We start from the raw sequence: 17080 nt of genomic DNA on the forward strand, positions 1-17080 counted from the left end.
CAGGGGTCAGGCTGCCCAGAGTCTCTACCCTTTCACTCTTAGCCAGCGTGAAAGGAAACACAAATGGGTGTGGGGTACTTGTTCCCATTTTACAGATGAAGAAACTGGTTTGCCCAAGGCCTGGGACTAAACGTGAGGGCCAGGGTCGAGAACCAGGCTGTCTGAGTCCAAGTTCTATGGGATTCCCTTTCCAGCCTTCAACCCATCCCCGGCTGGGTGCTCCCGTTGCCAGGCCACTGCCACTGGAAAGATCTAGAAAAGCCCATCCCTTCAGGGGGTTCTCACTTACCAAAGGGCAGTTTCCCAGTGCTGTACGGCAGTCCATAGCCACCTGAAGAGGGGGCAGGGTGGCCTCAGGGGTTGCTCCTTGGCAAAAGACAGCCCTATTCTGGGTAGGCAGCCCTGCCTCCCAGGTACTGAGGCCTGAGAACCTTCCCGAGCTGCTCTCAGAGGCTCTCAGGAGGGCAGAGGCCCTGGGTGGAGGAGGGAGAGGGCACCCCTGCTCCAGGGCTGAGGGCATGCCCCCTCCCTACAAATCCAGGACCCGCCATGGCCCTAGAATCCGAGTCTCTTTCTTGTCAGCCTCCCGATAGACGGGAACTGGTGGCGGGGGCAGGGGGCTGACATCAGAGGGGTCTTTCCATCAACATCTGTGGTTTCCTACGGGGGCTACGGCTCTCTGCACCTGTGCGTGTGGAGGAGGCCGGCTCCTACAGGATGGCCTCCCTTGCTGGCGACAGGACGTGGGCGTCCATACTCAGGTGTCTTCCCCACCCCCTTCCCCACTGCCTCACAGAGACACCAGTGGGTGACAAAGACGTCCCCCACACTCTGGATTCTCAGCAGGGAGGCCTGGGGAGTGGTACGTCCCGAGTCCTCCTTCTGACTCACCTGGCAGCTTGGGTGCCTTGATGGGGTACCCCAGTGGGACGCCAGGCTGCTGGCCCCCAAAGGGTCCAACTCCTGTGGAAACAAGGAGAGCGAGCTCAGGTCCCGGTCGAGGGGACCAGTAGCCCCGCGGGGCCCATCAGCCTCATGACCCACGTTCCGCTCAGAGGGAGCTCCAGAACCCAGACTGTCTTCCTGCCTCTTTGTCACCGGTCATCCTGGCCCTCCTCAGTGCCCCAAGGCCACTTCCTCCAGGACACTGCAGGACTCTCTCCCCGACCCTGGGGCTCGGCCACCGTCCGGGCCTGCAGCTCTCACGGCATTTGGCACAGATGGGTGGGCTTTCTGGGCTCATTTGGCTGCGGCACAGACGGAGGGGTTGGGGTTGGGTAAGTGGCCTGTGATCGAGGCCACATTGTGCTGAAGCCAGTCCAAGGCCTGGGGTGTTAGGCATGAGGGAAGCCGGAGGCCTTGCTGGGATGTCGGGTGCCCAGCCCCTCCCAGGTCAAGGACCCCTCCCTGCCTGGCTGGCTACTCTATTGGCCTGCCCACCCGCTGGAGGTGGGAGGGGGTGGGGGGGACACCCCACTCTGCCTCACCTGGGATTCCAGCAAAAGCTCCGCCTCCACCTGCAAAGATAGGAGCCATCAGCTCAGCCCCACCCCCATGGGCCCTGGGCGCCAAGGGACCCATAAATGGTGCCAGGCAGCCGTGGGGGGACAGGCCGACTGGAGCATGGCTCCATCTGCCTGGACCTCCCGGCTTACACTTGGGGGTCTCTGAGAGGGGTGCTGCCCATCTCGGCCGGCTACACCTGGGCTGGAGCCCCAGAGGCACGTACCCGGAGGGCCCTGAGCCCCGAGTCCCCATCCCCACCCCCACCCAGGGCTACAGGGGCCTGAAGGAGGGTGGAGATTCCCACCCTGGGCTCCCAGCCCGCTGGCTGCGCCCGTACCTGGGGCCTTGGCCTTGACTCCAGTTCCAGTGGGAACCCCAGGGAGCACCCCTACACCCGGGAACCGAGCTCCTGTGGGGCAAAGCAGGGAACTGGCAGTGACGTGTGGGAAGACAGGCCTTGCGGGCCCCCAACCTGCCCCGGGTCACAGAGCTGAGCTTCTGTACTATCAGCCAGGGGCACGGCTCACGGGGTGGGGATGGGGGGCCATGTGGCCGTGGGTCCCTGTCTGACCCAAGGTCAGAAGCCCTGAGTTTTAATCCCATGTCTTCGCCACTCAAGCCTGTGCCTCAGTTGGCCTTCTCGCTAAACTGGAGGTAATTTGTAGCCACGCTGCCCACCATCCCCGGAGAAGGCGGAAGGGTCGGTACTTCCCCCCCACTCCTGTCTCCACTGGGGCTGGGCCACCTCAGCCAGAGGGACAGTGGAGTGGGGAGTGGGGACAGACACTCTGTCAGTAAATCCCTCACAGCGGGCTGAATCTGGGCTTTTGGGGGAATTCAGGAGGTCACATGCTGGGTGGGGTGGCCAGGCCCTGGCAGGGGAAGGAGGGCGAGAGGGCAGCTCAGAGGGGGTCTCCTGCAGGGCGGATGTGCTGGGCGGGCCCCCTGGTGACTCAGAGCTTTTAGGAAAGAGCTGGCTACCCTGGGACTTGCTGTGTCCCCGGGCAGGGTGGGGGGAGGGGGCCCTTCTTGGGCTGTGACGATGGTCTGGGTTTGGGCCTAGGATCAGGGCTGGGGACAGGGGTGAAGCTGGCTAGCCTCTGTGGGGAAAGATGACTCTGGTCATCTTCTGTCCGTTGGTCTGAGCTTTGATGCTTAGGGGGACAGAGCCGGTCAGGGCCCGGCTGGGGAGGTCACGGGCCACCTGGGAGCCCGCCGGCGGCTTCTTTCCTTGCCCTGGGGTCCGCTCCTTCTTCTGGCCCTCACCTGTGCCTGGGAGCACTCCGCCTGGGTAGACGCCGGGCAGCCCCACGCCTGTGGCCGAGAGAAGAGGTCTGAGCTGTGAGCAGAGGTTTCCCGGGCCCGTCTCTCCGGAGCGGCTCTGGGGCTCCCAGACCCCAGCCGCCCGGGGGCCCAGGGGATGTCGCCGGAGACCCAAGCGCAGTGGCCGCAGGTCTCCGACGAGTTTCGGAAGTCGTCTGCAAGCCCTTCTTTCTTGTGTGGATTTATCTTGTCTCCTGGAGCCTGTTTACACGGCTGGCTCGGCCCACCTCTGGGCTAACAGCTTCCAGATGTTCCCTCCCTGCTGTGTGGACTCAGGCAGCCTTTTGTTCAACCTGAAGTCACTTCCTCAAGGGCTTGGGTGCAGGGGAGCAAGCACCAGATGGGGGGGTCAGCGTGGCCTGGGCTCAGCCCAGCTCTGCCGGGACGGCCACGGGCCTTTCCGCCCTGCCTGTCCCCCACCCCGCGCCCATCTGGCGTTTGAGTGCCTGCCATAGAGCGAGCCTCTGAGGTCCCTTTCTGGTCCAAGATCTGGAAGAAGGGCCCGGAGGGTAGGCCGGGGTCCCTCTCTGGCATTTCTGCCAGGTTACCATGCATGGGGCCTGGCTGGCTTCCTTGCCCGCTGCTGCCTGACCTCTCCCTTCCCGTTGGTCTGGTGCAGAGGGGGGACCGCTCCCCTCCCTGCCCGGCCCCCTCCAGTCCCCCGGGGACTGCACACTGACCAGGCACTTTCCCAGGCTTTGCTCCAGCTCCGACTCCGACCCCGGCTCCAGCCCCAGGCACCACCGCACCTGGCATGGGATGGGGGCGCGTCAGAGTGGGGTCCGCCCGGGCCTGCGGCCTTCCCCTGGGCAAGTCCGCTCTCCCCACCATACCTGTAGACACTCCTAAGCCGCCGACGCCACCAAGGCCACCGACACCGCCCAGCCCAGCCCCTGCAGAGTGGGGAGTGGGAGAGGCCAGGGGTCACGCAAGGAACGGCGGGAGGCAGGAGGGCCCTGGGCCACCAGCTGAAGGCCCCATACTAAGGTCTGGCCCCGGCTGGTGGCCTCCCCGAGGCCCGGTGGATTGGGGCTGACAATTCTGCCCGCCCGCCTGCCTCCCAGGAAAGGGTCTCAGCAAAGCTGGGAGCTCACAGAGGCCAGCGGGCTTACGGCCTGTCCCCAGGGGTAACACTCACCAGCCTTGGCTGCCTTATAGGCCGCAGCAGCTCCCGCCGCTCCGCCGGGCACCAGAGCCCCTGGGAAGGTGCCTGCGGGAAAGGCCCCGAGCCCTGCAGAGCAGAGGACCAGGTGAGGCTCTGAGCCCCAGCCCCACTGGGCCCTGTCCCTCCCTGGAGATGCCTTTCAGGTAGCTTCCATGCCAAGCAGCGACCCCCACTCCCAGGGCCAGGTTTGGGGATGGAGAGCAAAGAGATGGTCCCTGGGGCTTCTCTCCAGTTCTTGGCCCGGACCCGGCCGTGACCTGCTCAGACCCTGGGCAGCTGCTCCAACATCACACCCATGCTAGCGCCCAGGACAGGCCCGGCCCACCATCCCTGAACCCCAGCTGCCCTCCCCACCGAATAGATGCCCTGGGCTTGGCCTCTGGCCCCTCGACGGGCATGCTGCCTGGATGTCCACACTAACCTGCCCCCAGGCCAGCGCCTGCGAGCCCACCAGCACCTGCGGGGAGAAGGAGACCAAGCCAGTGAGGAGAGGAGAGGCTGGCATGCTGGCGTCGTCCTTGGGCCTGGGAAGGGTCTTGGGGAGGGGGATTAGGAACCGAGCAGGACCGTGTGCGGTGCCCACAGCCAAGCTGGACTCCAGCAGGTGGTACTGAGGGTTCGATCCTGATAAAATAGGGACCCGCCTCTGGTTGCCATGTCGGCATGATAGCAATGACCCACGCCCCTTCATACCCCCAGGCCAAACCTTGCTTCCCCTAGGCCTGTCAGCAAAAGGGGGTGCCCAGCAGGGGTCTTACCATCAACACCCCTCCCCCTCCCCCCAGGCCTGGGCTGCTTCCTCATAGGGGTCCCCTGGCTCAGCTCGCTCCTCCTCCCCTCTATCTGGAACCCCCTTCCTCTCCCACCATCTGTATGTCTATCCAGCCTGCCCTGCTGTCCAGGAGCCTCCTCGCTTGCAGACGGACGCTAAAATGTTTGTGAGAATCCGAATGGGTCCCTCTGGCTCTCTCCTTCCCACATCTGGGCCCAATTGCTCCTTCTCCCCCTCCAGAAGACATTCCACGGCTTTGGCCGGGACCGATGGGCAATCAGGTTGGAGTTCACCACCGAGCCAGGTTTGTTTCCAATTCTGTGAGAATCTTTTCCTGCGAGCTCCAGTCCGGAGCCCAGGGGCAGGCTTCTCTGGGGACAGACCCCAGGCACCGGGGAAGGCTGAGCCCCAGAGGGTCTACCTGGCTTTCCCTGGGTGTGGTCCCCCTTCCCATCCCATCTCTCCCTTGTCTGAGCGGACCGGGTCTGGAACTCAGCCGGCCCCTCTGAAAGGTGGGTCTCTAAGTGCGGCCCCTCTCCCTATCAGGCAGGTGCAGTATGTGCCCAGCTGGGCCTGTGTTTCCTTAACACCGAAAGCCCTGCCCTTCCTCGGTGCTGCCAGGGGCTCTCAGGCCAAGCCCGTTTCCTGAGCTCCAAGAGGGCAGGCAACAGGCTCAGGCCTTTCCTGCCCACAGAAGAGCTGGGAAGAGAAGCTAGGGACCCAACAGGAAGTGGGAAGAAGCTGGGGCTGGTGGGGTGGGCAGGCTCTGCCCTTTTCCCATGCTCCCCCTCCAGCTGTCTGATTCCGGGGTCACCTCCCACATGACCAGTCCCACCCCTGCTCACCCTCCTCCCCGGGGACTCACCTGGCCCGAACGCCCCCAGGAGTCCAGCCCCTGGAAAGGAGAAGAGAGGTGAGGAGCTCACTCTAGCCGGGGGAAGCCCCGGGGCCCGGCCCCTGGAACCCTCTCTCTTCCCAGAGTCACAGAGCCCTGGATTTGAACCCGGCTGCTTCTCCCTACTCGGTGTATGGGGGGAGCACGTCACTTCCCTCTCAGAGCCTCAGTATCCCCAGCTACGGAATGGCCAGCAGGTCCCCGACCTCCCCGGGACCCGTGGGCTTGGGAGCAGAAACCACATAGTGTGTGCCACCTGCCAGGGCACCCAGTGGGTGTCCCCCAGCTCCCTCTGGTCTTGCCCGGCCGGCGGCTGGCCCCCAGCTGGTGCCGGCGGGCGTGGGTGGTGCCGCTCCCAGCTGCCTGGGCCCCCACTGAGAGTCCAGGCATGCCCAGCCCTCGGACGCCCGCGTGGAGCGTCTGCCAGCCCACCCACCCTCTACTTGTCAAGGGATTAATTGTTCCCAAGCATGACACGTGCCGTCTGTGCCCCGTTCCATCTTGCCTGGGCAGGCCCGGATGTCCCCGAGGCCAGGCCATGTGGAGCTGCTCCGGGAGGGGCAGGGAGGTGGGCACTGTGACCAGAGCTGGGCCTTTATGGCCCAGGGTGTTGAGGCTGAGAGGGGACGATCTTGGGCCCTCACCGTCAGAAGGTCATGTTCTGACTTCCCTTATGGTCTACTCCTTCACCCTGAGCCCGAAGTTCCTTCGGATGTCTACACTAAGCATTTCACCCATGAACACCTCCATTTAGCTCTCATCCCTGATTGTCCTCTGTGGGCATGTGTCCCGGTCCCGGTCTCCCGTCTGGTGCTTTACTGCTACCTGCCACGGGTTCTCCTGCTGCCGGTGGGATCCACTCACCGCACCCCCCAGCTTTGCAGTCATGACCCCCACAAAGTAAAGTCCTTAGTGGGCTCTCCCAGCAAAGTAGAGTCCTACTTCCACACCTCCGCCGCCTCCCTGCCCTCGGGGACCCTTTGAGGACGGCTTGCCCCTCCAGGAAGCTGGGGTGCAGGTGGTGCCAGACCCAGCAGTGAAGCCCCAAGGCTCCTGGCCTAGCAGACCCCTACAGACCCCAGGAGAGCCCTGGCCCAGGACTCCTGCTGTCTTCTCTTCTCTTGCACTCGCCTGGCCCAGCCCTGGAGTTTCACAACCCAGATGGGCTTGCAGAGAAGTGGGATCTGGGTCTTGTGGACTCATCTGGACTTGGATCATCGAACGCTGGGATTTCGTAAGAGCCGTCGCATTTCCAAAGTGTCCTGGAGCCTCTGGCTTCAGAGCCGGGGAGACGCGGAGCAGGGGGTGGGGTGGAGGGGCTGGCCAAGCCTACATGTGCAGCATCTCACGCCGATGGGGCCATAAATCTGGACCATTTCCTCCACCTGCTCTTTATCTGCCAGTGTTTCCTGGAGGGACCTGCCCTCCCCTTTTCCTGGGGGGTGTGTTTTTTGGAGCTGACGCGGAACCTCAGTGGCAGATCTGGGCCCCATGGGCAGAAGCCTGGACAGATGGAGCCAGATGAAACCTCCAAGGTCTAGACACAGATGGAAGGGGCCTGCCTGGTCGGGAGGGGAGCTTATCTGGGCCCAGCATCTGGGTTTGGGCTGGGGTTAAGTCCAGGCCTCAGTTTTGGGTCAGGGTTCAGCCCGGGGCTGGGATAAGGGCTCCAATGGTCACTGAGGTCAGAGATGTCTAGAAGTTGGAGAAAGCTTGGTCTGGGATCAGGGGACCATCCAGGCAGGGTCTGGAGCCCACCATCGGGGTCAGCACCAGAGTGACATTCATGGGCTTGGTAGTCACTGGAAGGTCGGGCCCTGCCTCCCCCGCCCCCCACCCCCGGCACTGGGGGCTGTTTCTGCAACCCTGTGCCAAGGGGGCTTTCCAGGAAGCTGGGCCCATGGGTATTTGCAGGGTAGACCCCAGACCCTCCCCACCTGGGGAAGACATCCAGCCTCCTACTCCTAGAGGACCTGGGGCCCAGCCCCAGCCAGAGTATAGCTGCTGCTCGCCACCCCCCTCCCTCCTCTGGCCTGTTGCTTCCCTCCCTGGGATCACAACTTTGGAGGCCCTGCCCTGCCCTGCCCTGCCCTCCCCTTCCCCTCAGGTCTTACCAGTCTTGGGTGGTTTGCCTCCAGCCCCCAGAGCTGCAGAGCGGAGAGATGGGAGTGAATGAGAAGACCCAGGCCGAGATTTTTTCACTATTTCTCTCTCTGGGGCAATGCAGGGGCGGGGGGTGTGTGTGTGTGTGTCTCACTCCCCAGATCCTAGAAGAGCTCCTGGGGATGGTCCTCCCGTTTGGCCAGGGAGCCGCCGGGAGCCCGGGGTCTGGATGTGTGGGCGGGAAGCCTAGTCTCAGCCCTGACTTACGGTTTCTACTGTCTCAGACTCCGTTTCCCAGCCCCGGAAGACCTTGCAGGGGTGTTGTGGAGGGTCAAGACCCAGGGGAAAGGAGGCCACCAGGGAAAGAGGCTGGGGGAGCGACTTGGGAGGCCAGTGGGTTCTGGCAAGTCTCTCCCAACTGGACACTGTCTGTAGACTGAGGGATGTCTAGGCCTTCTGGGGTTCTGAGCCCGGGGGACTTGGGTGGACCCGAGTGACAGCTGGACCCCAGGGGTGAGGAACCAAGTTCGGATTCTGAGCTTACCTCCTCCTCCCAGACCTCCGAGACCAGCACCTGTGTTGAGAGAGAGAGAGAGGGAGAGAGATAGAACCATCAGTGTCTCTGCCAGAAAGCTGCCCACGATCCACGGTCAAGTTCCTCACTGCCCAGCTACGTGGCTTTGGGCAACCCTTAACCTCTGTGAGCCTCAGTTTCCCCATTGGGCCAACAACCTGGTGCCTCTTTGTGTCTGGGAGTGAACCGGCAGCTGCCCTCATTTCATGTCAGTCCTGAACCCTCAGATGCTTTTTTCTTTCTTTTCCCTTACTAGATCATCTGTTTATTATGAAAGGATGTAACCCAGGAAAGGCCAGATGGAAGAGGGGCAGGGTGGGGGGCAGGGAGCGGAGGCAAGTTTTGGAGGATGGGGCGGGGTTTCCACGCCCTCTCCGGGCACCTCCCCCTGCTCATCCAGGGGTCCCCCTCCCTGGAAGTGCCCCTCCAATACTTTATAAGTATTGAAAATATTACTTTAGATTTTTCAGTCTACTTCAAAGCATGATGCTTTTTTTTCCCCTTAAATTAAAAGAAAACGTGCCGCCCCCCACCCCCACCCCCATGCCAGAGCTGCACCGTTCTCCCCCTTATCTTACGGGGTGTTCCCAGTCTCCAGCTGCACGTGGTCCTTGCCTTTATATTGTTAGCAGCTGGAAAAGCACTGTGCTGTCTGGTTGAGCAGGTAGGGCATTGCTATATTTTTCAGTAGCTGTATATTAATTAGGACGGATTTGACTCAATCACACCTTCTAGTCAGGGGGGATTTTTGGTTTATGCCTTTGCAAATAACCCTCTGATAAACCTTGTTCGGGATCTCTCTTTTTCTCTACCTTTGAATTATTTTCTTTGAACGGATTCTCAAGAGTGGGTTTCATGGTTTGAGGGGGGCGGGATAAAGATGTCCACTTCCGTAGGGCCTTGCAAGCAAATGCTGTCTTTCATCTCTCAAAGAATTTATGCTCGAGTCCTTGTAGAAGTGTCACGCCGATGGCTTTTAGAGGGGCTCACGGGTCTGCTGCGGGAGGCGCGCCCGTGTCCTTCCCATCTGCGTTGCCACGGGGCGCAGCTCTTATGATCTGATCACGATCTGCCTTACCTGGGTGCGTGGAAGTTTTGTGTACATTACCTGGGTAAAACACGCCTCCAGGAACTCCACCAGGAACAGCCCCCGGGACCCCTGGAAGTAAGTAAGTAGAGTCCTCCATCAGCCAGAACTTAGGGGAACCCTAATGAAGCCGAGGGCAGAAGACTGTAGACTGCTGTGTGTCTGCAAAGAATGTCGGGCAAACAACTGATGATCGTAAAGCCTTTTCTCATTCACGCTCCTCAAGACGGCCCCATGAGGTTGGAAGGGCAGAGATTACTACCTTTGTTTCAATGGATGTAAAATCGGGCTCAGAGAGGTGAAGAGGGGGACCTGGGGACACACAGGTGGGAAGAGACGGAGTCTGGATTCAAACCCGGGCCATCGCTCTGAGCGGGATGGTGGGCACTGTGTTACTTCTCTCCCCATTCCCCGGAGAGGGCCCGGCAGGGGACTGGGGCCGGGAACCTTCTGCCGGGTGTCCCGTTCTTACCAGCCCCAAGCAGCGTGAGCCCGGCCCACAGCTGTGGGAGGGCGGGCCGGGCTGTGACAGCGAGCAGCAAGGAAGTGTGGCTTCAGGGAACACAAACGCAGCCATTCCCACACGGATAGGATGGCGTGAGGTCAGCGTCCTCGGCCACTGGGCAGCGACGGCTGGGTGGGGTTCTGGCTGTTGGACACAGCGCTGTCTTAGGACTTGCCGGGGCCCAGAGGGGGACACCATGAATGACCAAAGTGAATAGTTTCCTAAGGAAAATCTAATTCACTGGCCAGGCCGGGGGCTGTCTGCCCGGCCGAGATCACGAGTTCATTCCCCATGGACTCGCATGGCTCTCGCTGGGGAACGCCGTGCTGCTGGGCCCAGGACCAGGCCTGCGCGTGGTCATGGCAACAGACAATCCCAGGGCAGACCAGGCCCTGGCTTCCCCCCTCTCCACCCCCTGGAGTGGCCCCAGCCTTGACCAGCAGCCCTGCCAGTGCTCTGGCTGGGGACCCGGGACCACCCCGCTGACAGGGCCGTGGGTGGGGTTGGGGGACAGGGTCGGGCAGCCCTGCGGTGTGTCTGGAGACCTCATGACAGATGTCTGGCCTGCCACAGCTGGGCCTGCTGGCCCCATGGCCCTGTCAACCGCAGCGACAGCCCAGCAGGACAGGGAAAGCCAAGCTGCCATGGTCACCCCGTGCCAAAGCCCGGTGCTTTGTCACTCCGGCGCCACGGGCCCCCCAGGGCCTGCAGCCCCCCGGGGCCTGTTACCCAGACCTGGAGTGTGCAAGCAATCAGGTCTGAGCCTTGGGGGACACAGAGCGGCAGGGCAGCCTCCGGAGGCTGGGCCCGCCGGGAAGGAGCGCTTGGACCCTGTCCTCTGCTGCTGACCTCGCACGCAGCCTGCCTCGGGCCTTTGATGCCTCCCTTGGCCCCAGCCTCCAGCTCTGAGTGTGTCTCGTGCCTTTCCCTCTTGTAGTCCAGGTCTCTCTCTGCTTCGGCTCTCACCCTCCTCCCCTTTCTCTCCCTCCCTATGACAACAGTACCCTCTCCCCACCTCTCTCTGCTCTCTGGCTCCTGGCAGGCTGCTGCGGGAGCTGTGTGTGGGGGCTCAGAGCCAGGGGCTCGGGACACGCCCGTCTGGCCTCTAATCCTGGCCGTGCCACTTCTTAGCATCTGTGTGACCTTGCACAAGTCACTTAACTCCTCAGAGCCCCAGTTTCTTCATAAGCAATGGGGGACTGATAACCTCGGCCTTGCAAGGCTGTCGCAAGTTGTCAAAGGGTTCAAGGGAGAGACCTCCTGCCCTTGCTCTAGCATACAGTGATCACCCCCCCCAAAAAAGGAGGTGAGTCTCTGTCCATGCTTTGCGAAGCAGTGCACGGCCTGGGGGAGGTATCCAGCAGATAGTCGATAAACCAGCTGGTGAATGAGGTTGAGGGGAGTCAAGGATGTTGCCTATGGGTCGGGGTCCAAACTGTTCTGTCCCCAACCAGCCTGGGGGGCCCCCACCTTGGGCTTGGCTGAACCCCTACTTCCTCTGTCGAGGTTCTGCTCCCCACGCCCATTGGCGGCTCCTCATCTACCTGCTCTCTCCCCAGCACCTGCCCCTCTCTCTGCAGCCATCCTGGCCTGCCCCGAGCCCCCCGGCCCCCCATGATTCAGATCCCAACAGTGATTGCTAAACTCTGAGCCTGAACCATGCCGGCCTGGGGAGCTAAAGATATTTTGCTCCCCGTTCTGCACGGAGCTAAGGGAGAAGGGGGGGCAGGGCCAAAGGATCCCAGCCCCCCTCCTCTCGCCAAGTGCAGGAGAGGTGAGAACAGATTAAGGCTGTCGTCCGTCAAGGGCCTCCAGAAGGGCAGACTTCACACTCCAGCTGGTCATCCCCCTCCTCGCCTCCTTGGCCAGAGCTGTGCCTCCCACCAGGAGCGCCTCTCTGCGACCCAAGTCCTGCCCTTCCTCCAAGACTGATCCCAAATTCTTCCCCTCCTGCCTTCTCTGAGCCTGTGGTTCTCACTGCTCGGCGGGCCCAAAGCCGTTGGCTTGGAGCACGCTTGTCTTGTTTTATGTGGGTTTGGCTTGTTTTGCAGGCTAGCCCCTGGTGGAACTCGTCTCTCGCCTCCTAGACTCTCAGAGATCACAACAGTCTTCTGGCCCGGGCAGAAACTCCTTCCGCAAACATCGCCCTGTGCTCCTGCTTGCAGGCCTCTGGTGATGGGGAAGTCACCCCCTCCCGTCTCCACCTGCGGAGACGTCTTCTTTCTGCTTAGATAGAAGCAGCCCCTCTGTCTCTCCAGAGCCCCAGAGACCCAGGCTCATCTTTCATCCACAGACGGCCTCTCATTGCCCTTTCTTTCAAGGTCTAACTCGAATGTCGCTTCTGCTATGAAGCCTTCCTGGATTTCCCAGAACTCTTCCGGACACCCCCGGGACCTGCAGTCCTATCTACTTCCTCCATTACCCATGCACGCTCCACCCAGGAGACAAAGCATGGCGTGAGTAGCGAGAGGGAAAGTTAAACCATAGAAATATGCACTAATTGTAAGAGTCAGTTGGTCCAAGTAAACACATTCTGAATCAGAAGATGAATCGTCTCAGAAATTCACATTCCCACAGTCCCCTTATTTGATGTGACTTTGGCAGGAGTCTCCCCCTGGGCCTAGGAGATAAGTAGGGCAGGGATGTTTCTCCTCAATTTATGGCCGGTGAGATGAGGCACCTGGCCCGGGACCCACATCGGACCTCAGTCGCACACAGGGCCTTTCGCCTGGGCCCTGGGCTTCAGGTTCAAAGACGTGGAGAAGGCCATTTGGGAATGAGCATAGGACCAGCAGGCCTTGGCAAGGGGCTCTGCCAAACCCCAGTCCGGGGGACTGGCGGGGGAGCAGATAAGACCTCACGAAGCTGTTTATTGTTTTCCTGGAGAAAGGCTGCCAAGGGCTTTTCAAAAACAATCTGTCCTCTAGTGGGTGACTTTGTCTCCTCCCTCCCCCTGGGCACGTCTGCCTTTCAGCCTCCCGCCCCAGCAAACTCGGAGAGCGGGATTAGCCCCCCAACCACAGGTCATCCGCCCCGGAGGCTCATCTGAGTTACCTGGGCAGTGTTTACAAAACCTCTACAATCCAGTGCCCCCCTCGGACCAAATAAAGCAGGAATTCTTGGGTGGGACCCTGGTATCAGCGCTGTTTAAAGCTCCCCAGTTAACTTCAGCCGGCAGCCAGGGTCCATAATCCCTGTTCCAAATCATCCTTAGTTCCGGAATCAGGAAAAGAAAAGGCTGATAACATTTCTGAGGCACGGGGGAAGGACTTCTCCCCTATTTAATTGTTTTCTGTCTCTTTTTGGATGGCGTGGGGGTTTGGGGGCGGCTGGTCCTCAAAGCTGCTTTGGACCCACCCTAAATGGGTCTAGACAATCCGTTCCATCACAGTTTTCCTAGGGAGCCCCCTAGGAAATAGAGTATTTTGGAGGTGGGGAACCCATGGGTGCCTCTTGGTGGAGGGTGGGGGCGGGCGTGGGGGGAGCTGGGCTCCCTAGGAGAGCTGGGCGGGAGGCTCTGTGTGTGTGTGTGTAGGTAGACGGCCCCTCCCACTCCGCCCCCCTGATCTAACCCTAACCTCTCTCTGAGGCTCTGGGCAAAACCCCCAACAGATGTCATGGATTCCCACACCCCATACTGGGACCCAGTTGCTCCACTGCCTGGGACCGAGCTGAGACTTATGCTTGCAAAAAAAACAAACAAGGACAGGGGAAGGTTAGCAGTGTCACCGAGGACACAAGGAAGGGGTGCGTTCTGCTCAAGGGCGTGCCCACTCTAGAAGACTCATCCCTGGGTGTGCTCCTCCCCAGAGGCAGCCTGGTACCCGGCCCCCGCCCCTCATTTTTTGGCAGAGAACTGGCTGGGGCTCACCCCCCACCCCCCCGGCTGCCTTAGCCCGTCTCAGCCTCTATTTCCCTATTTGCAAAAGAGGATAATATTCGCGACTCCCGGGATTTTTGAAGGGCTGAATTGCCATGCTCTGGGGAGGCAGGTGCTCAGGGGTCACACCTCGGGGAGCGGAGAGGAGGTTCAGGAAGGCCTAGAGCTGCTGCTTTTGCGGGGGGGGGGGCCTGGGGAAGTGGCTGGTCCTCTGGGGTTTGTCTCACTGCCCCTGCTGGACCCACCAGATGGTGCTCGAGTCCCCCTGCCCCTCCTCCAGGTCCAGGAGCTGACCCCCGTGCTGGAACCCTCTGCTCCCAGCAGTCCTGCCCAGCTAGGCCATCGCACGGAAACCTTGCAGCTGCCCAGCCCCTTACTCCAGCCCCTTGGCGTGGCCCTGCTCCCACTGGGCCCCCCATGCTGGCCCCCCACTGAAGTTCTGGTTCTTACGGCAAGGGGGATGCCCCCAGAAAGCTGACCCCACCCAGGCTACCCCACCAAATGGCTCAGGTATCTGCACCCCTCTCTTTCCATGGCCACGAACACTTTTGGGGGCCCCCGGGGAGCCACTCCCAGGGGCCCTTGAGGTGCGTAGCAGCCCCACGGCGGGGTACCCTTGTCCCCTGTGGCAGAGAGCATGCCAGACGGTCCGGGACTGCCCGAGGTCCACTTTAGCCTCTGCCACTGGCCACCCTCTCTCTCTGCCAGGGGATGAATACCTTCCCCGGTTTCCCCAATCCTCATTCGTGCTCTGGACCACGCACACACATGCACACACACACGCACACACGTGCACAGTGACATCCGCACCTGGAGAGCGTGTTTCCCACGTGCACATGCCTGTGCATACGCTAACAACACTTTCGCATACCTTACAACTCCCGCCCCAACACACGCACGCACACACGCACACATAGACCTGCTCAGGGATGAACCTGTGAACAGACATTCCCTCTCTACTGTCTGACGACACATTTGGGCATATACATACATGCCCACCTGTGCGATCGTGTGCCACACACTCGTTCCTGTGCACATGCACGCACATGCGCACACTCACACTCACACACATGCTCAGATGCCCCACCCCTCCTCACCAGGGACAGACCATGGCAGCGGCTTTCCAACCCACAGCCCCGTAATCCACTGAACTGTGACCTTCCTCAGACAGGTGTCCTGACTTCCCCGGGGGTCAAGGAACCTGTTGAGGTCACACAGCTCACAGCGGCAGAGCTGGCCTCCAGCCCCGGTCCCCCACCCCCGGGACACATGTGCATGCCTACTGGATCCACAGGTGTGCAAACTGCTGGTGCCCAATGACCCAACGGGACCCCACCGGGCCCTCCCCAGCGTGCTCAGGAGCCCACCCCCACTGGGACAGCACCCCGGACAGAGCAGGGGTCCTCAGTTCTGTTGGGGGGGCAGAACCAGGACTCAGTTGGGACCATCCCGAGTCTTGTGACAGGTTCCTCCTCAGCACGGGCTGGCTCTCGGGAGGGGCGGTTCCAAGGATCCAGTGGCTGAGGGGCTCCCGCCTGGGAACCCCTGGAGGACGGCAGGGTGAAGGGCACCCTCTGATCTGTCAGCACAACCACCTGGCTGGGCGGCCCCCCGGGGCTGCCGGCATCCCCGGGAGCAGGGTGAGGCCTACCTCCAGGCTGTGAGGGGTGGGCGATGGCCAGCAGGAGCAGGAGGACTCCGGGCCGCAGGGTTGCAGCTCTCAGACCCGCCATCTCGGGGAGGAATGGCCCAGCCCGCTCTCTGCGCCTCGTTTTATCCCCAAAGCGTAATTGCCGCCTCGTCGCGGAGAGGGAAGGAGGGAGGGAGAGAGGGCGGGCGGGAGGGCGGGAGAAGGGGGAGGCCTGGGGGAGGGGGCCGCGGGGAGGGGGGCAATTACGAAAGGCCCGGCTCACAAGCCTCCCAGGCTGGGTCTGACTGGACTGGACTGTGGGCTTTTTTCCTTAAAACACACTCACGCGCGCACGCGCGCGCACACACACACACACACACACACACACACAGTCCCCCCCATCTTTCTCCTGCTTTCCCTCTGTAGCTGTTCTCTCACTGTTGGCCCTGTTCCCGCCAGAAAGTGCGAGGGGGGCCTCTGCCAGGACAGCCCTCGGGAGAGGAAGCAGGAGGGAGGGCCCTGCAGCCCGGCCAAAAATCCGGCCCCAGCCAAGGCCCGAGTGGTCAGGCCCCCGCCCCTCCGGCTGGGCCCCGGGCCCAGCGTGGGGACACGAGCCAGCTGTCCCGCGCCTCTGCCCCCACCCGGCCCTCCAGACTCCCCCAACACCCCCAGGTCTGGCCAGAGACGGTCCCTGCCCAAAGCTGGGGAGGTGGGGTGTCGGGCAGGTCTGGGGTCCAGGGCCTGGGGCCAATGTCTGCTGAGGTAGAGGGGCTGTGAGCAGAATGGCCTGGAAGGTGAGATCATGTTGGCGCTGTCCCGTGGGGCATCTGGGGAAAGGAAGGGAGACCCTGACACACTATAGGGCTCCATTCTTTATAGGCTACAGTCACAGTCTCCTGCCTGACGTTGGGGAGGGAGTGCGGGGCAGGTCCGGGATCCCTAAGTGCAAAGGCAGAGGGGCTGCACCAGGGGAATGGCCTGGGAATTAAGGCCATGTTGGCGTTGTCCCCTGAGGCATCTGAGGGACATGTGGGATACCCTGACACACCACAGGGATTCCATTTGTCATGGATCAAGGTCACAGTCCCACACACAGGCCCGTGCAGACCACAGTGTCTGGTGAAGTTCAGGCTGGACCCCCAGGTACTCTACGGGGGACCCAGGGGTTGGGGACCTCACCTGGACTGAGAAGTGGCTCAGCCACCTTTATCACCCAGCCCCCATCTGTCTCACCGGCGGACCACCGCTAGCACCCAGACCAGACTCTGGCCCAGGAGAACGCCCCGGGGGGCCTGACATTCCTCTGGTGGCCAGGAGGGGGCGGCTCTGCGCTGAAACAGCGGGGACCCGCATCTCCAGAAGGACTCCGGAGGTCCCAGCCTGCCTGAGACACGATGAGGACCCTGGGGATTTTTCTGGGGTTGGATAGGATAGGAGAGGGTCATGCCTCCCCAGACCCCGAAAGTGGGGGAAGAAATTCGACAACCAGAGGACTGGGGAGGGAGATGGATACTTACCTTCATCAGAGCTTCCAACAGGGAAAAAGTCGAGGTCACAAGCTCTGTGAGCTTTTCCCTGCCCACAGATGGAGAGAGTGCGGGGGAGACACAACCGCAGCTCTGAGCAAGGGGGCTAAAGCA

The 17080-nt window shown here is 61.6% G+C and overlaps 1 protein-coding gene across 1 annotated transcript in view; it reads right to left on the reverse strand.

Annotated features, from left to right (window-relative positions):
* ELN (elastin) overlaps positions 1-15755 on the reverse strand; it is a 31485-nt gene extending 15730 nt beyond the window's left edge. The window contains exons 1-14 of the mRNA XM_047714459.1: positions 15462-15755; positions 9447-9497; positions 8309-8338; positions 7776-7808; positions 5632-5661; positions 4416-4451; positions 3968-4060; positions 3663-3722; positions 3510-3578; positions 2773-2820; positions 1844-1915; positions 1488-1517; positions 892-963; positions 290-331 (exon numbers count right to left, since the gene is read on the reverse strand). Of these exons, the coding sequence (XP_047570415.1) occupies positions 290-331; positions 892-963; positions 1488-1517; positions 1844-1915; positions 2773-2820; positions 3510-3578; positions 3663-3722; positions 3968-4060; positions 4416-4451; positions 5632-5661; positions 7776-7808; positions 8309-8338; positions 9447-9497; positions 15462-15543 (748 nt within the window). The 5' untranslated portion in view covers positions 15544-15755. The remainder of the gene's footprint in view (positions 1-289; positions 332-891; positions 964-1487; positions 1518-1843; positions 1916-2772; positions 2821-3509; positions 3579-3662; positions 3723-3967; positions 4061-4415; positions 4452-5631; positions 5662-7775; positions 7809-8308; positions 8339-9446; positions 9498-15461) is intronic.
* Positions 15756-17080: the final 1325 nt, after the last annotated feature.

Source organism: Lutra lutra, chromosome 18, assembly GCF_902655055.1.
Source record: "Lutra lutra chromosome 18, mLutLut1.2, whole genome shotgun sequence".
Classification (NCBI taxonomy): Eukaryota; Metazoa; Chordata; class Mammalia; order Carnivora; family Mustelidae; genus Lutra; species Lutra lutra.